This window comes from Poecile atricapillus, chromosome 17 (genome assembly GCF_030490865.1).
Source record: "Poecile atricapillus isolate bPoeAtr1 chromosome 17, bPoeAtr1.hap1, whole genome shotgun sequence".
Classification (NCBI taxonomy): Eukaryota; Metazoa; Chordata; class Aves; order Passeriformes; family Paridae; genus Poecile; species Poecile atricapillus.
The window spans coordinates 8,752,901-8,776,581 of NC_081265.1; the positions used below are offsets into that span (position 1 = coordinate 8,752,901).

At 41.4% G+C, this 23,681-nt stretch overlaps 1 protein-coding gene across 1 annotated transcript in view; it reads left to right on the forward strand.

The window, feature by feature from the left end:
* TBCD (tubulin folding cofactor D) overlaps window positions 1–23,681 on the forward strand; it is a 117,018-nt gene that overhangs the window by 45,557 nt on the left and 47,780 nt on the right. The window contains exons 15-20 of the mRNA XM_058852154.1: window positions 2,264–2,420; window positions 11,220–11,277; window positions 15,652–15,681; window positions 18,956–19,041; window positions 22,626–22,706; window positions 23,430–23,503. Of these exons, the coding sequence (XP_058708137.1) occupies window positions 2,264–2,420; window positions 11,220–11,277; window positions 15,652–15,681; window positions 18,956–19,041; window positions 22,626–22,706; window positions 23,430–23,503 (486 nt within the window). The remainder of the gene's footprint in view (window positions 1–2,263; window positions 2,421–11,219; window positions 11,278–15,651; window positions 15,682–18,955; window positions 19,042–22,625; window positions 22,707–23,429; window positions 23,504–23,681) is intronic.

Consider the following 23,681-nt stretch of genomic DNA (forward strand, 5'->3'; position numbering starts at 1 on the left):
AAGTTGTTTCTTTATTTTCCAAGGCTTGAGCACAAGGCTGTGCTGCAACTGCAGTGACGCTCTTGGGCATGGCAGGGTGGGGTGAAGCAGGTGCTTATTGATACCTTCAGGCTACAGGTAAAGGTGACTCTGTTTTCTTGAGCATTCACAGACCTGCACAGGTGGATTTTGTTTTAATGATCAGCTTGAGAGTGGGCACTATTTATCCTCTGGTTTTGGTGGCACACTTTTTAAAAAAAAAATGGTAGATATCTTTGAAAGAAATGGAAATTGTAAAATGAAAGTTAAACTTTTAAAGTTAAACCTGTAAAGTTAAGGAGCAGTTCAGATCTTCTCCTTGCTGCATCTTCCAACCTCCTACTCTTCAATAAAAAGGCATGTTCAGATTTTCAAAAATCAAAGAATTTTGTCTCCTCCCTACCAAACTAAAATAAGTTTCTTCTGGAAGACTTTTTTTCTGAAGTTCTTGGATTTTTAAATCTGTGATTTTTTGGGTAAAATGATTTTAGGTTAAGATTTGACATGGTGTTTGAGGAACTCCACAGCAAGAAATGAAGTTAAACCTGGAATTTTGGGTAGTGTTTCTTTTGGGTTTTCATAACTCTTGAAAACCCAACAAGGAATGTAATGCTGGACCTGCTTTTTTGAACACACACACACTCGTGTCAGGAGCAGTTTTTATTCAGCATTTCCTATATGGCTCTCCAGTAAATATTCAACCAGCGATAGCACAAAACTTTACCAGATGCCCCCTAGATCAGTATTCCCTTTGTTGTGTTTCTAATTACCAGTGCTGCACACTTCACCTTGTTTCCCCTGTTAGTCCCAGCTCCCCAGATCCCGCTGTGGTTTCCTTCCTTTCCTGTCCCCAGACTTTGCAGTCACACAGAGCAGTGCTGTGAGATGCAGGAAAAGGGCACCAGGGAGGTGTGAGAGCTCCAGCTGCCAACAGACCCTGCAGCATCACCACTGGCCCTGACAAACAGTTGGGTGCTGTGCCCAGCATTTGGGATATTAAAGTGCAAAAATACATTTTTTCTTTCACAGAGACAATGCAAATGTGAGGAGCTGCTGGAGGGGCCTCCTTTCCCCTTTTCCTTCCCTGCACAGAGGTGGGAATGTGCTCGCAGCTGTCGGAAGGAGCTGGAGTGGTCACTTGTGCTGAGGGAAACGTGCTGCAGCTTTGCAAAATTGCCTTTGGCACCTGCTTGAGTGTTCCTGTAGAACCAGCAAATTCCATTTTTCTCATCAGTTGATGCAGCAATTTTCAAAACAAGCTAGGCAACATTTTTAAATACTTTCATTGCAGTTTCTTTAGGAACTGGGAAATATCCAACAATCCATCCATCTCTGCTGTGTCGTTGTTCCAGAATGGGAATTGCACTTTCTCCCTTGTAGTGTTCATGCTCCTATTAGCCAAATCTCACCCATCCCTATATCTACTGCTTGATTTTCTTTAGCAGCTTGAAATGAATTTAAACAGCCTTTTAACACTTGACTTCTCCAGTCATGGTATCTATCTTTTTGTTAAAAGCAGCTGTACACAGTGATGAACAGCACATGGAAGTTTTAATTGTTTTGTGATTATATCCACTCAAGGATATCCAGGCACAGATTGCTGATGAAATACAGCTCAGTGATCCCATTTCTTGTTAATGGGATCACCTTGTGACAAGTATTTTCTAAGAAAAAAAGATGCATTTAGTAAATTTGATACAAAGAAGAAAAATGAGAGAGAAATTGTTGGTTTTTTTCAGAGGTTGTTGTTTCTGCAGACATTAGTCATTTAATAAAGTTGTGTCATCTAGAGAGAGAGATGTATTCAGATTTGCTATCTGGATGTGCAAATACCAAATGAGGGCCCTCTGGGGAGCCCTGCATTCATATTTCCTGAACTGTGGCAATGTGTTTCTAGACCGGTGTAAAAGAATTATCCTTACAGGTTTGCAAGCTCTGTGGAAAAATGTAACTGACTCCTATATGTAGTGACTGGACAAAGGGGAATGGATTTAAACTGGCAGAGAGTGGGTTTAGGTCAGATATCAGGAAGAAATTCTTCCCAGTGAGTGTGTGCAGGCCTGGCACAGGTGCCCAGAGCAGCTCTGGCTGCCCCTGGATCCCCCTGGCAGTGCCCAAGGCCAGGTTGGATGGGGCTTGGAGCAACCTGGGACAGTGGAAGATCTCCCTGCCATGTCAGGGGGTGGAACAAGATGGTCTTGAAGGTCCTAATGTTGTTTTTTGTGGATTGTTTTTGCTGTAACAGTGGTTCCTGTGATGCTGAAGGCGCTGACGTACGATGAGAAGAGGGGGGCGTGCAGCGTGGGCTCCAACGTCAGGGACGCGGCGTGTTACGTGTGCTGGGCCTTCGCTCGTGCCTATGAACCTGCTGAGCTCATCCCCTTCATCAACCAGATCTCAAGGTGAGCTGTGGCACTGGGAAACTCATACGGGTCACTTTTTAAATCTGTTAAAACTTAGGGTGTCTGCTAACACGTATGCTGAGAAATAAAGAATTGCGTATGAGTGGGATGGTGGTGACATAAACATATCTCAGTATTTCCTCATCAGGTGTGATGACTTCATTTCCCTCTGTTCACCCTCTGTTTTTCAAAGGAAAATCCAGAGAAACTCACTGTAAGGATAAAAGAAATTGGTGGAGGCTTTGGCAGGGTGTCATCTTTTGATCCACCTTCTGTGTGGGGAGCTCAGTGACATCAACTCAGGGAGTTTGAGAAGAGAAGATTTGGAACCTTAGTTCAGTAGAGGTAGAAATAACAAACCCTTCTAAAATGGAGGAGTTGCTTTATGGAATCATAAAGAGCTGGAAATATTAGGAGAAAACTTTAGGAAGAGGTTGTTTCTTATTTTTTCGGGTGTGTCTTGTTCCTAACAAGCCAAGATTCCTGGGACTTTGTCAGATGGGTTTTGTGCAATATATAAAGCATATTTTTATTGACCAGCTTACAGCTTGCAAATTGAGCAGGTTAAAAGAATAAAGTGCATCACAGCTCTACTTCTACACAAATTAAAATTTTCCTTTTGAAGTGTTCCAATTCAAAGATTATTTTAAATAAAAGAATAAAACCACTTCCAGTTTATGAAAGGGGTAAGAACCTTATGTAGCAATACTGAATTCTTAGTAACACAGCACTTTTGATTAGTGGGGGTTTTATTATTACTAAGAAGACTTTTGAGTTAAAGTTAACAAATACATGAGAGAATTTTTCCTCTTTTGATACCTTGTGGTTTTATAGAGCAGAGAAAAGTCCAGGATCTCACTTAGCAATGAATGAAGTACTTGGTGTAGTTCTTTTTCTATCCTTGGTTTTGGTTTCAAAAGACTTTAAAAAGTAAAATCTTCAAGAGATTTCCAAATCTGTGCTACTGCAATGGTGGACTAGAAGTTGCTGCAACTTTTCACTTAATACTGTTGATATTTTTGCAGATACAAACTGGTTTTACCTTTTTTCTTTTGTCTCTTGTTCTCCCTCCTCCTTGGCTGTGGGATTCTCTCTTTATTGTTTGGTCTTTTTGTTGGTCACACACTGGCTGACATTTTGAGGTTTCTTAACAGGTGACTTGCACTGCAAACACACACAGGTGGCTTCTAACAGTTTCTTGGCACACTTTTAGTACAGCCATTGACAGCAGCAGCTCAGGCAGCTTTATCTCCATCAGAAGTGTTTTGATCAGTGGTCATTCAGTATTTTCTTTTTCAAAACAATAGAAAGAAGTTTGGACTATACGGTGACCTGTGGTTCTGGAGATCTGCTTTAATTTTTAGGGACTTCTTTGCGTCTGGATTACTGACAGAATTATTTCAATCTCATCCAAAAAAGCCTTCTTTGCCAACACAGAGCTACCTACAGAGCTCAGCAGGTTCCCAAAGAATACATGATTGTTTCTTTCTTCTTTGAAAACAGTTTTAAAAGTTCTGTGAGACAATCTGTAGATTAATCCATTTTTATTTTTTGCCCCTGTGTCCTGGCTGGTCTCTACTGTTTTTCACCTTTGTAGCTTCACTTTTTAGTGCTGGTCCTTCAATGCAAGGTCACTCATAAAGTGTCTGTCCTGTGGTACTTGCTCAGGTACTTTGCCTGGTGTTTTTGGAGACCTTGATAAAACCTTCCTGTCTAAGAACCTGCTTTCAACTTCTTAAGGCCAAGCACCATTTTACTTCCATCTTTTCCACAGAGAGCAGACAAGAAATGCTGGGACATTTTAGCCTTGTTTCTCTCATAAAGTGTTTCATGGTGCTTTGATGATGGTTCATCTACACTGGCATAGATTGTAAAGGAGGGGAGCCTGGTAACTCTAAGCTGTGCCAGGATGTGATTCCATCCACTGTTTTGGGATAACTTCTGGAAAGAGAATGTGGAGCTCCAGGATAGCCCTGCTTCACTTTGGCATGCTAGCAACAGTGACATTTGCCACAGTAAGTTATTAATAAGATATTTTATTTTGAAGGGTCATATTTAACTCACTTCTAGCTGAGTTCATGGTAAATTATATGTAGTATGAAATTCTTAACTGAGGGTACCTGAAGATGTACTTGCACAGTGAAATAATCCCATGAGTACAATTTTGTATTCTTGTTTTTAATCTGACCAGCAGTAATGGTAGCAGTGAAGGCATGCTGTCACCCCTGACCAGAGTGGTAACAAATGGCTCTGCCAGGGTGGTTGCAGCTCTGCAGAGTTACATTTATGTTCTCACTGCCAGCAAATTTTTAGTCTTGGTATGGCCAGACTCGTCCTGAAGTCTGCTTCAAATCTGGTAATTTTTCTAGATTGGTCAGCAGCTTGATGAAAATAAAACCTCTGCTTCTGTCCTCTGAGTTGCAAAACTGTAAAGGTTTCTTTTAAGGTTGGGCAAGGTTGTTGCTTGTGGAAACTTAAGAAAACCCAATTGTCAATGTTCAAGCCTTCCCTTTATCAGAATTCTGATCTGTTCTGTTTATCAGAACTTTTCTTCTGATCATGATGCTTTGAGCAATGTATTTCATATTTCATTTACCCCTTTCCCCTTGCCATACTGCAGTGTTGGTCTCCATAAGCTTGGTGCAGGTTTAGCCTTGTGATTTTTCAGGGTTTGTGGTATTTAGTTTTATGGTCACAAAGCTGTTGGTGGGACCTCTGGAACAGATGTTTACACCAGGAGGTTGTGTTTCTGAAGAAGCTTCTGTCCTTCCAGCCTCTTCTGCAAACAAATTATTTTCTTTTCAGGAAAGTGTCAAATGACAATATTTGAGATCCCTCTGCCTGAGGTAGTAAAACCAATGAGTGCTCTGGCTGTTCTATGACAACTTCAGTTGTTGGGAATAAATTGGTGGGATGAAGAGAAACAAGAAGTGAAAGCTGAAAATTGCTAATGAACAGCTGTAAGGTGTTGTGGTTTGTAATATCTTCATTTTCCAACAAAGCTGCAAGGTATTTTAGCGAGTATTAATGCTACACAAGGCTTTACTTAAAAATCTTCATCGTTGTAGTGGCCATTCCTTTTCTAAATCAACTCTCAAAGGTAGAATTGCCACTCCAAAGAGAAATGGTGAAAAAAAAATCAAATAAAGTATGACACACAGTTTCACCTATTGTGTCAGCAAGCCGATAATTACACACGGCTTTTTTTTAAATCTAGCCTTAGGTGTGTCACTGTTTTACTTAAAGAAGAGTCATACTTCTAGCCACAAGCAAATTGTTGCTGCCCTTAAAAAAATGCAGCACTCAGCATCTTGAAAGAAAGTGCATAATGTCCATTGTGAGCTGAATTACACAGCAAAAACATCTGCCTGGATAGGAATACACACTGTTAGAGAAAAATAGTAAACACCTTCCAAAACTGTGATGAGTGATTGCAGTCCTGAACTGCTGGCTGTGCTTAGTGCTGGGAATTGCACAAGGTTTATCCTGCACTCAGTGTTCAGCTGCTGGAAGCACATGGGACCCACTCAGGTACCCAAATACATAAACTGGGTCCTGCCCTAGGTCCCCTTAACAGCAGTTACAGATTAAAGCACAGGGTGATTTGCAGGGGATTCTTTTTTCCTTTTCTTGTATCATTATGTAATTGAAAGACATTGTGTTTTCAGCAGTCAAGGAACATAAAAATTTGACTTTGGACCAGTGAAAAATCACTTTAAACTGCATGAAGTCAGATTTTTTTTAGTAAAATTTCTGACAGTGCTTTAAAATAGATCCTTCTCTCTGTATTCACTGTCAGCTGATTCTTCCCTGTTGTTTTGATGAATGTTCTCTTCACTGATGAAATTGGCAGAATATTGAAGTTGCAAACTTAGATTGCTGTAGATCATAGATCAGCCCTTCTCCTTCCTGACCTTGCCACTCTTTTAAGAAAAAATAAAAAGGCAGAAAAAAGATAGAGAAGACTTACTGGAAATACGTGCCCAAGAGTATTTCTAATAGCCCTTGCTTGTATTTTTCCATGCCAGTTTTTTTTCCCAATCCGTATTTCAACAAGATACACTTGCTCACATCTGCTTAATGGTTTGTTAAAGTCTAGTTAAACTGGTTTCTAAAACCTTGCCTCATCTATTCAAACTACAGGACCACAAAAATAAAATTCCTGGCAATGTAGATGAAACTTCACTTCTTTTGCAGGACCATGTTGCTCTTTTTTGAGATGCAGACACTGAAGTTGCTGTTCAAGCATATCATTATAAAAGCACTTGACTGAACTTTGTTTCTCTCCCAGTCTCTACATGCAGCCTCTCTTTTTAAGCTTACCTATGAGGAAAGTGAAACAGAATTTAATGACTTGGAAATGCAGGTAATTTGATTCCTGCCCCCTTGGGTGTGGAAGTTGCTGTCTGTGAAGTGGCAGGTGCACAGTAGGGAGCTGAACTGTTTTGTTTAAAACCTAAACAGAAAATAAAAAGGAAAACATACTTGCACTCTGTAATACAATTAGAGTGATTAAATGGTTGCTGGCTACCTGAACTGTGTGGAGCTGTACAGGGTGCAGGTTCCTTTGCCTGTTGAGGCTGGTGAGAGGGGGCAGGAGCTGGGACCTGTTGGGATCTGGGACCTGTTGGGATCTGGGACCTGTTGGGATCTGGGACCTGTTTGGATCTGGGACCTGTTTGGATCTGGGACCTGTTGGGATCTGGGACCTGTTGGGATCTGGGACCTGTCTCCGTGCAGCAGAGCACGGGCACACGCTGTGGGTGCAGGGCACGAGGGCGGGCAGCCTTGGCTTCCCTGGGGTGCTGCCTGCCTTTGGGAGGGGGGAGCAGGCAGGTGTGGCTCAGGATGGATGATGGAGCTTGCTCCAGGGCAGGCTTGTCCTGCAGAACTGGGGAAATCTGAAGCATTGCTTTGAGCTATGTCTTGTACTGTGATGAAATATGGAGAATGGCTTTCTGCTGTTATGTACCTGCAGAGGAGAGCTGGGTGCTGAAGGCACTTGGGTAAAGTGACCTCCTGCAGGGGTATCACAGACTTCCCTTCCCTTCCCTTCCCTTCCCTTCCCTTCCCTTCCCTTCCCTTCCCTTCCCTTCCCTTCCCTTCCCTTCCCTTCCCTTCCCTTCCCTTCCCTTCCCTTCCCTTCCCTTCCCTTCCCTTCCCTTCCCTTCCCTTCCCTTCCCTTCCCTTCCCTTCCCTTCCCTTCCCTTCCCTTCCCTTCCCTTCCCTTCCCTTCCCTTCCCCCATTGCTCTTTTCCATATGTGTATTTCTTACATTTTCACCATTTAAATTCAAATTTTTGTATTGGAATAACCCATGGGAGCTCCATGTGAGCTGGGTTAGAGGGACTGCAAAAGCAGGCAGTCTGGAAATGGGAATGGCCCCAGCATTTCTCCTTCTCCTTAGACCTTCTCCTAGATAAACAGGAGGAATTTGAGTCATCTGCAGTGTGGCTGGAGCAAGCCCTTGTACTTGCTTCTTCCCCTGTGTGGCTCCTGCAGTGGTGTAACACAGCTTCATGAGATAAAGTGAACAGGGGAGCTGCTCTGGTCTCAGAAATTAAAACCCCTGAGTTTAGATGTGTTTTCATCACCGTGCTGCCTGTGTAGCCCTCCCAGGTGGGCACTGGTGTGACTGGAGAGGTGCAGAAGGGGCTGTTTGCAGCACCAGTGCTCAGCAGACCTGAGGCTGACTCTGGTCTCCCCTCCTGTTTTTTAATTTGCTTGGATTGCTCAAACCCACTTTGCTTGTGGTTATTGTGCCTTTCCCTTTCCTAATGTACAGCAGGGAGGAGAGTTTGCTGTCCTGTTACCCTTTCTAGGGGTCAGGAAGGAAATTTTGGTTTTGTTCCAAATACACAAGAGGTTTGAGAGTTTATTTTTCTCCTCCCACAGCTTCAGGGTGACACACTGGAATTGATGGCAGCAGATTCCCAGGGAATAGCAGTAGGATCAGCTTCTTGCTGCTTGTGGCTAGTGGAGACTGGAAGTGCCTGCTACAGGTGGTAAAGGGAATTCAGGTTTATTGCTGATACACCTGGTGCTTGTAAGTTGAGGGCAACTGGTGTTTGTGCTTATTTCTGTGTTCTGATGTCTCTCACCTGGCCTACCTCTGCTCCCTGGTTCTTCCCACCTTGTCAGGGAAGGGAATGAGATCCACATGGGCTGGGGAGTGCCCACTGACATACTTTGAGTCCTTCTAACTTTCCCTGGAGCCAGTTAGGTGAGGCCTTGGGGGAGCAAGGAAGAAATGAGAAAAGGAGAGCTATTAGTTGACTGATAAATTGCAACTTGCTTTTTAATGTCTTTTGGTGTTTATTGTACACTTAACTGCTGCCAGGCATGCAGGCTCCATATCCCTCAAGGAGCCAGGAAAGGTGTTCCATGGGGGCTGGAGGGTGCAAAGGAGCCAGGAAAGGTGTTCCATGGGGACTGGAGGGTGAAAAGGAGCCAGGAAAGGTGTTCCATGGGGGCTGGAGGGTGCAAAGGAGCCAGGAAAGGTGTTCCATGGGGGCTGGAGGGTGCAAAGGAGCCAGGAAAGGTGTTCCATGGGGGCTGGAGGGTGCAAAGGAGCCAGGAAAGGTGTTCCATGGGGACTGGAGGGTGCAAAGCCGTCCTCTGCTCTGCCTGGCAGCGGGCAGGTGTGGTGCACTTGGGGCAAGTCAAGACACAATCCTTTTGAGTAGCTTAAAAAAAGATCCCACTTGGTTTGACATAAACAGTTTCTTTATGTTAGGAAATCCTGGTGTAGTATCACATAAACTCCCACGACAAAGCAGACAGGTGAAGACACCTTAGAGGTGTTCCACCCTCCACACTGAGCCCGGCCTTGTGGAGGATGTGCCTGTGCTTCCAAGCGGGAATTATCCTGAAAATAGTATTTGTGGAGTTTGAGAAGTTAGAATATTTCTTTAAAAGGATTAACAGTGACTGCAGTATGATTTAGGAATATAAGGGGACAATGGTAGAATTCCTGGGGTTTTTATTTTGCTTCACACAGTGGTTGCAGCACCGTGTGACTCAGGTGCCATCACAGACAATGTGTTGCTTTGCTTACACAGCTTTGTCTTAATGTAACAGAAAATTAAGAAAAATTGGAAAAATACAGTGTGATTATAAGATGAGCTCTTGCTGGATGCAGTGAAGCAGCACTCAGGATTCTGAGTTTCTTGCTGTGATCAGGGGCTTTTTGTGGTTGGGTTTGTTTTTCCTCTCTTCAGAAAAGACCAATATTGAAATACTGCATAACTGACAAATTACTGTTCTAGCTTCTAGTCCATATAAGCAGAAATATCAGGCAGAAATACACTTCTTTTTGGTTTCCTGGATTATTTTCCTCCAATTCCTTTAGTCTTGAAAGTTCTTTAATTAAAACATTTATGGAAGCTAGTCATGTCATTAAAATTATATACTTCTTAAGTGTCCTTTTAAAATAATTTTTAAGTCTCTGTGTGTGCCAGAGAATTAGCAAGCATGGTATGAATGAAGAGTGTGTATCTGACCCAGCAGTTTTTCAGCAGTGAGACGTGTGCTGCTTCCTGATGGAATGCTTCCTGAACATCTGCTCTTCCAGGCTCTGTTGTTTGGATGATCTCCTCTTTCCTCTTGTCTTTGTGGCAGAGAGGGGTATTGCTCCTGCAGGTAGCAGTAAGAAAGCATTAACTGTCTTTAGAACACTTTATTGGGGCTTGTTTTCATTTCATTCTGGCTTTCTGTCTCCTGTTTTCCCTAATGGAGATAAACTGAAATTACAGAGGCCAAGCTGACTGTGCATTTCAGAGAACTGGAACAACACAGTATTCATCACTGTAGGGAACTGATAGCCACTACCCAGGGAAGTTTGATATTATCAGTGTAATTAATATCCTTACACTGAAGCAAAGCTATCTTGAATTTACTTTTCAGCCAGTATTTATTTCCGGTTTTGCCTGGAGTCAATAAATCATGTAATGAAGAGTTTCAGGGTTTGAAAGGAATAATTTTCTGCTTAAATGATTCTCCTGAAGTGATGTTTATTTGTTGCTGAAGTTAATTGAATGCTGGAGGTGGATTTCTAAAGCTGCAGACTGCGTGTCCCAGGATATATTCTCTCTCCTGTGTTGTGTAGCACATCTTTGAACAGCAGTTCTTTTGAGGCAGAAGAATTACCCTGTGCAGGGTCACCAGACTTCATGCATGAAGAAATTGTTTCATGTAATCATCCTTCTGTCTCTACAGGTCACCCTAAAACACTGCTTTGCAGTTCATCTTGCAGGTTTCTTTTTATCAGGATTTGCATGTTGTTTGATTTTTGTGCCTTTTGTGTCACAGGATGTGACTGTTCTTGTGGAGATAACTGCAGTTTTCCATTGCTTCACCTTGTGTTCTGTTTAAACCTTACACAAGACTTGCTGTACATTTGGCTATTGAGAAACTGTATTTCCAAGTTTTAATTTAAAATTGCACCGAGTCTCACATTAGACACGATTATGTCCAAGTCTTAAACCATTTTGGTTCAAACCATTTTGGTTTCTGCTCCATTTAAAACAGAAACCTTTTTGTGCAGTAAAACATGTTTGTGTATTCCATAAAGTCCTTTGATACGGTGGGGTGGCTGCTGTGCTGTGGGAAGTCCACAGAGAAACAAGAAAGTACAAGATTACTTCAACTCAGATTTTAGTTCAGGCTCGTATTTGTAAATAATACACTCCTTAGAGGATGTGCTGCCTGTTCTGCTTAGAAGGCTAAATGTTGAAATGATGGCATTGCACATTTCTTTTCATGTATTTGGTACTAATGCTCAATGTTTTATTTCCTCAGTGCACTGGTTATTGCTGCAGTATTTGATCGCAATGTTAATTGCAGAAAAGCTGCTTCTGTAAGTTACCACATTCCACCTTCCGTGCCTCTGTTATTTTTTTGTTTGTTTCATTTAATAATGTCTAAACTTGACTATGTAGAACTACATTAAAGAAGCAAAATACTATGTTGGGAGCAAAAAAGTTTCTTTAAATCCTTAGCAGTATCGTGTGAATTTAGATGTTAAATTATATAATCCACAGATGCACATCTTGGTTTATGGCCACAGTTAACAGTCTGCTGTATTGTTGTCATGATGATCAAGATAAAGTATCAAAGAAAGAATTATTTAGCATTTTTTAATCACAAGACAAAAGTCACAGACAAAAGGGTCCTTCATAATACACAGATATTGGCTCTTTTGCAAGTCTTCAGGCTGAGTTTCGTGGGGTTGCATTTTAATCATGATAAGTTCAAAATTTCTAGAGTTATCTCTCTCCTTCAAACGTATTTTTAATTGTTCTATAAAACTCTTTCCATAGGACTGAGAATTTTTAAAAGAGTGAAAATCCATTAGTCAGATACTGCTAGGCAGTGAATAGAATTGACACCAAAGTATATTCTGTGGAAACTTTTTGTAGAAAATATTTATGCTGTTGAGAGTTGAGTGTTCTTAAGAGAAATGATGGAGAATTACATATTATTATAGTTACAGAATTTGAGAAGAAAGAATGGATATCTTATCTATGAGAATTTGTCTGTATGTGGTAGATATTGAACTTGCTGTCTTTAAAAATAAAAAAAGTATGAATGGTATCTTCTAACAGAGAAACCAAATTATACAGATGTAAAAATCTTAATCTTATAACTGTATGAACTCAAACCAGGAGCACAAAGGGTCTGCCAAAGAACCAGATGTATCTGTTCCTAACAATAAATGTCACTGTGAATGTGTTAAACAAAAAACCCCAAACAAACAAAAAAACAAAGCAACAAAAAAACCAATAAAAAACCCCAAACCAACAAAAACGACACTCTTTGAAATATGCACATTACCAGATCTGTCTTTTTTGACTGAAATTTTGAAAGCTGATGTGTTTAAACCATCAGGAGGGTTTCTCAGGGATACCTGGACAGCATCCTTACTTTTTGTAGCCACACCTCTGCTGGTTTTGAAGCTGCTGAATGAAGCTGCAGCTTAATTGCTGGGAAGTGAGTCAGTGCTTGAGCAACCCCAGCACAGCTCCTGGGTCTGAAGGTGCTCAGACCAGAGCAAGCCAAGGTGCTGCAGGTTGCTGAGTAGTGCTAGAACTCTTCCCATACTGTACAACTAATGAATATCAGCAATGCTGCTTCCCCCAGGCTTCAACTCCTTCATTTTAGAAATGGCAGAATTGGCCATTCTTGGCTAATTTAAGACCCTTTATTCAGATCAGTTCCTTTGAGGAATTTGTTTTCCTGAGAGCTGCACAAAACATTAGGGAGCATAGGTTGTGAAAACTGAATTATTTGTGTGATCCCTAGGAACTGTCCTTGGAATCAGGGTTTATATGGACACCAAGGAGAAATCTTTATAACACAATTGCCACTACAGATGTGCTGCTTACCTTTGGTGGCTTGGTTTTATTGTCCTGTGAGATCATCGTGTGTTTCTACACTTAAACAGGTAGTTTGACCCTGAGCTGTGTCCTAAACCAGCCAGACTAAAGCTGAGAGCTTAGTGCAGCCTGAGTATTTGTATTTCTAATTAAAACACCCAGCACATTTTTCCTCATTTTCCTTTTCTGCTGTAGTCCAGGCTCCTGAGCTGTCTGCAAGTCAGCTACCTCCCGTCTCATTAATTTTATCACTTGTACTTTCTAATTTGGAGCTGGTCAAAATTTGGAATAGCTGTTTGATGGACATTTATGGAATTACTAAAGCCTTTTCTCTTATTTTAGAAAGGCAAAGAAATATTTTGTGTTTACCAGCTGTTATTACAATTTTGAAGAAAAATACCTGGGAGTGCTAAATATTTCCAATCATTACTAGAGTTAAACACATATTTAAATAAACAACAGGTTTTACTAGATTTTCCATCTCTTACAATATGCAATATATTATAATGCAGAGCACCAATAAAATAAAATGGTGAATAGAGACATTTTGAACCCTGAGGTTAGAGAGAATAGAACAAGACTCTGCTTTTGAAGCTCCACAAACATTCTGGGCTGGCTTGTGCAACTCTTTCATGAGTAATCAGTATAAGGAATAATCAGATGAATAAGTGATGTTGAATTGGACTCTATTCAGCTCTGACATCTCAAAGAGAGGCTTTTTCCCCCTCTCTTGTTTCACTGATAGTATTTAAACTAAATATTTTTAGGGAATGTTGTGATATTTTTTCCAGTTTTTGTGGGAAAGAGGAGTGTTTAGGTTGCCAGACTAGTTGGTCACCTTGGTTCTGATCTCCTGGAATCTTTAAATTAGTATCTTTGTATCCAGTTTTTCCATCTCCAGAAGGGGATTGTATAAAAACTGAAAAATTACTCTCACAAAACACTTGAAGTGCTTGGTGTCTCTTATGAATTTGGCATCTTTTAGGAATTTTAGGGCTTTACAGATTTTGTATCATTTAGGCACTTGTTTGAGCAGCACATTTTTAAATGACATTGTAATGCAGCGGTTAAACTGTGAAATCCCTTGGATATGATAGAGAATGTCATCCTCAGTGAAATGTATCTGTGCTGAGTAAAAAAGGGTCTCAGTAACACAAAATATAGAATCATCTGAGTGAGAAAAGACCTTTAAGATCATCAAGTCCAACTGTTAACCCAGCGCTGCCAAGTCTACCACTAATCCCATTAGTCTGGGATTCTGGACACAGCAGAGTTGCCAGAAAATCCATTCTGCATCCCAAACATACCTTTTTTTATGGAATGGGCTAAAAGATTATCACCCAATTGCTTTCTTTTCACCAAGGGGGAGCTCAGAGCTGCACAACTGGCTACAGGTTAATGAGATCTGATTGATCTCCAGAGGGTGCACAGCATAAAGTACAGCCTACGCCCACAGGAATGCATTGAGGGTAGCATAAAACAGGACCTAAAGCTGGAAGTAGAAAGAGATGAATGCTGCAGAGTGACAGGCACTGCTGTCCTGGTTTGGGAGCAGATGAGATGAGGAGGAGAGGAGGGCAAAAGGCCCATGGCAGCAGCAGGGCTGCAGCATCCAGCCAGGAGCAGCCCCAGGGCAGCGCTGCATCCCCGGCTCCTGCCCCATCCCGGCTGGATGTGCTGCCCGGGGGCACTGCTGGCAGGGCTGGACTCCATCCCAGCCTGTGCTCCGTGCCCTGAGTTGCAAACAGCAGCTTCACCTGCCTGGGCAGGTCTGCAGGGGCTGCAGGCAGGAGCCTGAACAGGCAGCAGCAGCTCAGGAGCGCTCCGGGAGGCTCCGGCTCCATCCCGGCTGGCGTCAGCCCTCGCTCCACCTGCACAGTGTGATCATCCTCGGGAGCCAGCTCAACCTGTTGTTGTCACAGGTGGATTACCACAGGGCTGCTGCGCTTGTGGAGGAAATACAGAAGCTCTGGCTGCCCAAATTCTTGTGGCATTTTGGTAAACATTAGGAGCTTCCCCCCTGTCCATTAAATATCAGTTAACAAGTGTTGTCCATAGGTGGAAAGTTGTGTGTGCAGAGAGAGCAGCAGTTCCATGGAGAAGTGTCCAGATAATGATGATCTCCCCTCTCTTAAGAGTTAAAATTCACAGAAGCTTTTAATAATGATTAGGATTTTATGGCCTTTAAAGGGATAAAAATAATGGACTTATTTGCAAGAGAGAAAATTCAAGTAGGGAATTAAGCAGATTTTCTTCTGGATGCCATGCAAGTAGACAGGTTAACTTTATGATTGTTGTCATTGCATTTTTGCAAGATTTTGAGTTTCTTTAGTGCAAAATACAAGAGATATACATGAATTTCATCTTCAGATTTTACAAGCCAAATGTTTCAGCGTACTTTCAAACACAAACACCCTACAGATCAGTATTGCAGTCTCAATGGTTTCTGCCTGAAGCTTTCACTGACAAAAAATTAAACTTTGCCCACTCTTAGCAAAGGATGTTGAAGTCAGACAAGAGTGAGTTGCCTCAGTTGCTGTTGTCTACAGGCATTGACTTTCCATCCCAGGGCCAAGCCTCGTGTCACTACTCCCAGGCCCTTGTGTGGGTGTGACGAGTTTAATAAACCTGCATTCTCAAACTGCTGCCGTGCAACGTACGGCTCCAGGAGCAGCACAACGTGGAGATGCACAAACAGAAAAGCCCCACGGGCTTGTTCTACTGACAAAGTTTACTTTATTTAAAACAGAAAAGCCATGGGTCATTTATATTGTTGTGTGTTTTGAATTCATCATCTGGTGTTTATCAAAAAGCAAACCTGACTCGTTTTGGTGTGTTTGTTCTCTGTTCCTCAGGCTGCCTTCCAGGAGAATGTTGGGAGACAGGTATGGTGACTTCCCTGCATCTTCATTCATTTGTGCCTTGGAGCTTACTGGAAGCGTGGAGTGCCTAAAATCAAAATTAGACACTGTGGCTTTGGAAAAACTGAGTGAAAGAATGTCACAAAATAATTGTTTTCATTATGAGCAGCTAGTTCTTGTGGAATATTTTTCTGAGGTGTGAATTTTATTTTAGTATTCCAGTTTGGGAAGAAAATGAGCTTACTGGTAATTTTCAGTCCTCCAGAAAAGCAAAACCAGCATTTGATCTGGTTATTGTACACCCTGGAAAGTACAGTGCTTTTAAAGCAGGAAAAGTGCAGGGTTTTAGTTTTTTTTTTTTTGTTTCATTGATTTTCTAGTTTTCAATAGAAGCAGAACAACTGAAGTGGGCTGTGCAATCATTGCTGTGGTTGGTTGTTCCACAGTAAACAAAGCTCAAGAGTCTTCAACTCAGTTTTTGGGCTTGTCTCTTGTACCATCTAGATATTTTGAGAAATCTTCTACTTTTGGAGGTACCCAAGTCCTTTGATAAAAAGTATTGTAATGGGTTCCTATGTACTTAGCAACTTTTAAATAGTTAAAATCCTGAAGACAACTTTGATTTTCAAACTTTGAGGAGAAGCAAATAGGGTAAAGCCTTGGATTTACTGGTTTCTCACCAGGAATTAATAAAGCTGAATATACAACTAAGAGAGAGAGAGAGAAAGTGTGGGGAGGAATGGTTCAGTCAGTGTATTCCTATGAACAGAGTAGGGCATGTGAGCATGGTTAAAGCAATTTTGTTATCAATATGCTGCCCTTTAAAGGATCTTTGTTAAAATGCTGTCACCTGACAGCATTACTGAAAATCTCTCTGTTCATATGATTCCTTTAGAACTCTGGCTGTTAAACCATCTGTTCATGTTCAGTGTGTATTTCTAGACAGAAGTAAGTTAATAGCAGAGAAAGGGTGCAAGAAGAAGAAGAGAGTGGGGATTTTTGGTGACCTGCCCCAGCTGGGTCTGTGATAAACAGAAGCCAGGGTGACTCTTCCTGGCTCTGCAGCTCCTGCCCTGGAGAGCTTGGGCATCACACAGCAGCCCAGCCTGATCCCACTGAATGAAGTAAATAACACCTTAGCCTGACTTAGCTCCAGGGGAGAGAGGGCTCCTGGGTGCTGCAGGTTTAGAAGTGCTTCATGTAGCAAAAATTCTGTGGGTTTGTTTTTTATATTTATTAATCAGAGGAGTACAGACCGTGTTAGTTTACAGGCAGGAAGGTTCCTTACAGCTTCTGCTTTGACCCACAACTCAAATGTGTCATCACATAATGATGATTTCAGCCTCTGTGTTGGCACAGCAGCAGTGAAACAGTGAGTTTTCATGGCATGGAGGAGCTGTCAGGCTCCAGCTGCTTCCTGCAGAAGGTCAGAAGTTTTACTTGCTGAACCATTCCTTGGTGCCTAGGAAAATGGTTACTTAATGAGCAGATCCACCCTCTGGAGTTCACACTGTGTTGAAGGAGACACCCTTTCTCTGAATTGGAAGGAGCTAAAACATATTCTCCACCTGAGGTAATAATGCTGATACTAAATAGGTGGAGAAGGAGGTTGCCCTCGCTTGTTCCTTGGTTCCTGCTTCCTTCAGCTTTGTAATTCCACATGTCCCAAATCCAGAGCTTGCTGATGGCCACAGAAGAATGTAAGAATTCTACTTACACTGTAAATGGAAGCTTTGAAAGATCTGCAGAATTTTTTTGAGCATAAATCATGAGAAATGCACGTTCTTCTAATAATGCCAACTTCTGTATGGGAGAAGTTTGAAGTATTCTGAGAGAACAGAAGCTGCTGGCTGTTCCTGTAAAGCCTGACCCTCCCTCTGGCTGTGGCCTGTGTTCCTGAGGTCAGGAGTGATGCTGTCTCACTGACAGGCGTGGTGGCACCGTGCCCTTTGTGAGATGGCATCAAACTGGCACACTCACAGCTGGGAAATAAATAGCAAGGTCCAGCTGGCAGCTAGAATTCAAATTGTTTGCCTAAGATTTTCCTTATGTAGCGTGCATCTTTATATCTTCCATTGTATGTCTTGCTCTTTGGCCTTACATCATACTGAGGTGTTTCTTACCTTTTTGCCCCTAATCAGGGTTTCATGAGGCTTTTGGGCAGAACATTCATTTTACCTTTGAATTACCAAGACTTGCAGGCTTGGATAAGCCATAAATACTCTGTCTCTCCTTGGTCCAGTCAGATTTCGGGGCTTGTTTTTTTGGGAGCACTGGAATTGTGCTTCCCAGAGCAAGACCTTGGCAGCAGCTCCCATTGCTTCCAGGATAAACTGCTTCAGTGATTCAGGCTCAGATGGAGAGATACTTCCCACCAGTTTTGCATGGCTGGATCCTAATGTGGAAGGGTTGAGTGAGCTGTAAACAAACCTGCATCACATCCCAAACCTGTACTTCCAGGGAGCCTCATTGTTTTAATACTCTCTGAGTGTCCCTTTTGGAGGTGAGTGGAGCCAGTGTCAGCTGACTCTCCTCCATTTGCTCTTCATCGTGGCTCATGGGTGCTGTGCTGCCTCTGCTGATGCTCTGTTAAACCTGCCAGAGCCACTAAAACTCTGAATATCTGAACTGTGTTGCTTGCATACAGAAATGCAGATTTCTAAGTGTAAATCTGATAGTTAGAAAGTTAATCTGTCTTCTGGAAACAGGCTGGTTTGAGAAGTGATGGCAGAAGTGGGATCCTTCATTAGGCTTCAGTGTTTCAGGCTTTGTTGGGAACCAGTGTTCATTTGAAAAACAAACCAACCCCATTTTTTAGTTCATTAATGAGTCATGAAATACAAGTGTAAGTAGAAACTCCCATGTGTTCTACACGTGATGTGCCTCTTGCTACCTAAATCTCAGATTTTATATTTCATTAAACTCACCTTGTGCCTTCACATGAACTGGAAACATGTTTATGTTTATCTAAATCCTAGAGGAATCATCTTTTGGGTATATACATAGTCATGCATTAACCAAATAGATATTTTGGCATGACTGGGAGGTGTGAAGGGAGCAGTTGCATAGGTTACTGCCTGCTGCCATTTGCTTGGGCCTTTTATCATTGACTCACAAGCAGAGTAAGGTATTTTGCTGTTTATATATTCAATATCCTTTATGTCTCTAGTACAAGTGATTTTACTATAAATTAAATTGTATTTTTTCAGTGCTTGGGAGAGTAGCAGGAGGTTTGTTTTCAATCATGTTGCCTATTTGGAATGTGTTATATATTTTTAAAATAATATTTTGTTTGTAGGGCACTTTTCCCCATGGCATTGAAATTCTCACTGCAGCTGATTATTTTGCTGTTGGGAACAGAGTTAACTGTTACTTGACTATAAGGTAAGTTTCCAATCATTTTTCCTAAATGTAAGGGAATCTCTTGTACCTAATGAAATACTTGTCTGATTGCCTCACCTTACTGAACATTGTTTAATACTGTTTGAAGTGAATCAAAATTGTGTTTTTGTTTTTACACTGAACTGATTGTCATGTGTGAGACAGAGTGAAAATGTGGCCATGATTTCCTGGAGGACAAGGAGGAAGCAGCCAAGAGGTGTCAAAAAACTGTCTCAGCTGCTCAAGGCTGGACAAGATGAGGAGGTTTGGAGAGTTGTAGTCAAAGGAGAGGCTGTCATGATAGACTCTGATGTGGGTGAAAAAATCAAGTCATATCTATTTTAAAAAAACAGTTTGCCCAAGCTGTTGAATTTGTGGTCTGTGCATAGACCTTTAACTCAAGTGCTTGTGTTAGCTCAGTGAAAAGCTGGCCACAGTGTGCAGTAATGTTTGAAAAACCAAACTGATCTCTGCAGTACAGTCTGCAAAGAGCAGATGGGGAATATCCCAACTGGGGTGGTGTGGTTATAAACCAGGGGCTTGTCCTGGAATACAGAGTCAGCCCTGGAAACACAGAGGTGCTGAAATCAGGGGAGTTTGGATCCAAACTGGATGGCCAGAAGGAACAGAATATTGCATTTCCTCATGAGGAAATGATGAAGAGCAAGGGCTGAGTTGTCTCAGACAGTCTGGCCTCGAGTCCAGCCTGTGTCAGAGGCAGGGTGGGGAGAGCAGCACAGAGGGTGATTCAGCCCCAGTGGAGACAGGGCAGAAATTGCCCCGTGGGGCTGCTCAGCAGAGAGAGCCTTGGGCAGGTGATGTCCTTGGGGAGCACAAACAGCAGACAGGTAAAGATGCTTCATGCTCCACTGCCAACTTCCAGTGGGAGGTTTTGAAGATAATTTGTACTGGAACTCTCTGTCTTCACCTCCACTATTTCTTTATTGATCTCTCCACCTCTGTATTGTCCTTTTTGTCCAGAATCATTTCAGTCTGTTCACAGCTTCACCTTTTACCGACTGGCAGCCCTTCTGGGGTCCCCACCCTCCTCCCACAGCCTTCCCCTGAGCTCCCGCCTACGGGAGATGGGGAAATGCAGGAGCTCTCCAGGTCCATGTGCACGGCATCCATGTGATTTCTGAAACTCAGGGGTTTTGTGCTAACAGAAAATTGAAAACATTGAAAAGTGACCAAGCAGGTTTTATTTTTTCTCTCCTGTAATTCTGGCTTGCAGACTGATTATGATTTTCTGACTTTTCAAGAGCTGAATTGGTAATTTAAATTTTATTTTATTTACTACCTTCACTGTGCTTTCCAGAGGTTTTGTATGAGTGCCACTTACCAAAGTGAAAATATTTTTACTGTTGATTTCTTTCTGTAAATTGCTCAGCAGGATGAATAAATTTGTAAATCTTTTTATAAAAAGCCTTACACAATTAGAAGCTTAATTTTCTGAAACCAGTTCAGTGCCATTAATCAAACTATTTTTTTTGTAAATTATTTGCCATCTCATTCATTCTATTACTTTCAAACACTGCTCTTCAAGCAGACTGTCATTATTCAGGTCAATACTTAAGTTACTTGGCTATTTCCTTATTTTTCCCTCAGTAACATGAAAGGCAAAAGCACCCAAGTATATGTTTGGCTACTCAGAAAACATGTACCATGATAACGTTGAGTAATAAAAGCTAAAAAAAAAAAAGTGTCAATTTCTGCAGCTGAATTTGGTTCATAAATGATGATAATGTTCCAGTAAAGGGGCAGTTTCATGTATATTTTCAAATATTTGTGTGTGTGTATATAAATAGTTGCTTAGAGCCTTTCAAAGCTAAATATTTTAATTCAGGCTTTTCACCCTGGGTGCCCTTTTTGCTGATGGTATTTGGAGAATTCAGCTCAAATACACATTTCTGAGGATAGAAGGTCAAGGAAACCTACTTTATATGAACTGGCAGTACAGAGATGATGTGATTCCAGGAGTTCCAGGAGCTTGGTACAAGCAGAATTAAGGAAAAAGCTTCTTAACCTGAGTGGGGTACAAAATTCTAACCAGCAGCATCATCAGGAAGGACAGATTTGTATGCAAGCATTCTTGCATTACATTCTCAGTAGGACACACAAGATAAGGACTGTAGTTAAAGATAGTTATAAACTAAAACTAAAAGTGGGATTTAGCTACACTTGTGACCCAAGAGATTGATTTTTAGCTGGGCAAGGAAGAATTAAAATGACTGGCTTTCATTTTCCCCCCTCACATGCAATGTCATATACTGTGAGCTGTGCAAAACTTTACTTAATTTAAAAAATAAAATTCAGTGGGAAAACCTCTTTAAAACTATTTCTCTATACCCATTTGAACTTTGTTTTAAAAAAAAAAACCCTAATTTAACACATTCATAAAGCACTAATTTCCTGAATTCCAAACTCAAGCTGCTCCTGCTCCTCCTCCCATTGCTAAAACTGGAACTCAAAAAGCAACTACAAAGAGAGGAGAGCTCAAACATGGCAGGGGAAATGTGTGTGTTATTGTGTGTTCCTGCAGAACAGGGAGAGGACCTAGAGATAGGAATTTTATCTTTTCTCTGCTGGCATCAACAACAATTTGAACCAACTGTCAAATCCTTCTCCAGGGTGCAGTACAGGGTGCTTCTGTGTCCAGGGTTGGCTCAAGTAACTCAGGTCAGGGCTGGATTTAAGGATTCCCTCTCTGATGAATTCCATAGATAGCAGGATGGGAACCTGTGGCAGTATTTGGCTTTTCTCTTTCTTTGCTTCTGATTGCACACAGGTTTATTAATGGAACACCATTATAGCTGCAAAGTTAATCACTCAAAAGATATGAAAAGGTGAAAGTAAGGTAATCCATGAGTCCCTTTGTGCCCTTCTGACACAAACACTTCCTGCTGATGGTTTGGCTTCCCAAGGTGATTTAACACTCATCAGAGGTACTGAAAAAACATTTCACTTTACTTGTGTTGACCTTGGCTTTTGATATTGATGCTTCTGAAGATTGGAAGTGTGGCTGGGTTGGGTAATGCAGGCTCCTTGGGTGATTAGTGCTGGTGTTCCAGCTCTCACCTGAGTTCTGCAGCTTTCACAGCTTTTGTCACAATGAACTTTCTGCAAATGTTTGATTTTTAAAAAGGACAAATTGAAAATCACTTTTCCATTTTGGACCATGGTATTTATGAAGATGTAACACATTTCTGTAACTTATTTTTCCTCTGTCTTGTAGTTGATATCAGTGATGTGTTTCTCCAATCTGAAATAATTATTCAAGTTTGTATACAGATCTGGATTTTCTGGAATGTAACAATGGGATTGGATATCAAGCTTGTTGTACATAGAGCAGATTTTAGAAGCAATCTGAAAGTTTTACAGAAATGATTTTAAGTTTTTTCAATAATTCAGAATATTTCCCATCCTGTCATTCTTCTGCATCTCATTTAAGTAATTTTTTGGTTGGCTTAAACCCAGAGGATTTAAACCTTTGGAATAGATGGTGCTAAAATGCACACAGATACTGGTTCTGTACTCTGTCTCTGGACCAGATTTCTAACCTATATCTGGGATTTTTTCTTTTTCAGTGTGTATATTGCTGGCTTTCCTGAGTATACACAGCCAATGATTGATCATTTAGTTAACATGAAGATTAACCATTGGGATAGGTAAGTTCATAAAATCTAATTATTAATATCCAGGGATTGACTGTTCTGCACATTGAGCTTTTGTAGATTATTTTTGTAAGTTTTTCTCACACTTGGGTCTGCAGTAGCATTTGACTGAAGGAAACTGGGCAAGTAGTAGGTGATATCATCTGTACCTCCCAAGCAGATTGTCACTTCAACAGCTTTATGAATTTTGTCTTTTGGCCATGACCTCAATCTGTTAATAGATTAATAAAACCCATTTATATGGTGTATATAGTGTATGTGAGGGCTAAACACTGTCACCATACAATTATCCTAATTAAAGCAGATTTCATGCATAGAGATGGTGCTTACTCACATTCAGTGTTCATGAAGATTGAAATGTGTACATATCACACAAGGGAGATTCTATCAGTGCTGATCATAGTTTGCATCATGAGAAATAATCACAGTTTACTGCACTGTCCCTGCCAGAGCACAGAACGAGCCCTCAGGTTCCAGCAGCCCCACTGGTGTTTTTCCTTGTCTCTTTGAGCTCTTTTCACTTCACTGAAAGCTGCATGGGTCTCTTTGGTTTTGCTGGCTTTTTTACAAGGGGGAAGCACAGGGTGGACAGAGAGCATTGTAATTTTGGATATTTGCCCAGGTTTTGGTTGGGGGCAGGAGTCCCTCACGTTATCTTTTTAACACATTGCTTCTACTGAATTGCTAACCCTCAGAAATGCTTTCTTACACCTGCAGTGTTATTCGAGAACTTTCAACCAAAGCTCTGCATAACATCACTCCCCAGGCCCCTGAGTACATGGCAAACGTGGGTAGGTATCAGCTGAGCTCTGCTCAGCCAGGCTGAGCTTAGGCAGGACAGACCTACAAAGATTTAATAAATCTACTTAATAAAAATTAAGATTTCTCCTTGCCACTTAATACAGCGTAGTGACCCTGATGGATTTACCTGTTTACAGGTTTTATGCAGAAATTATAAATTACTGTCAG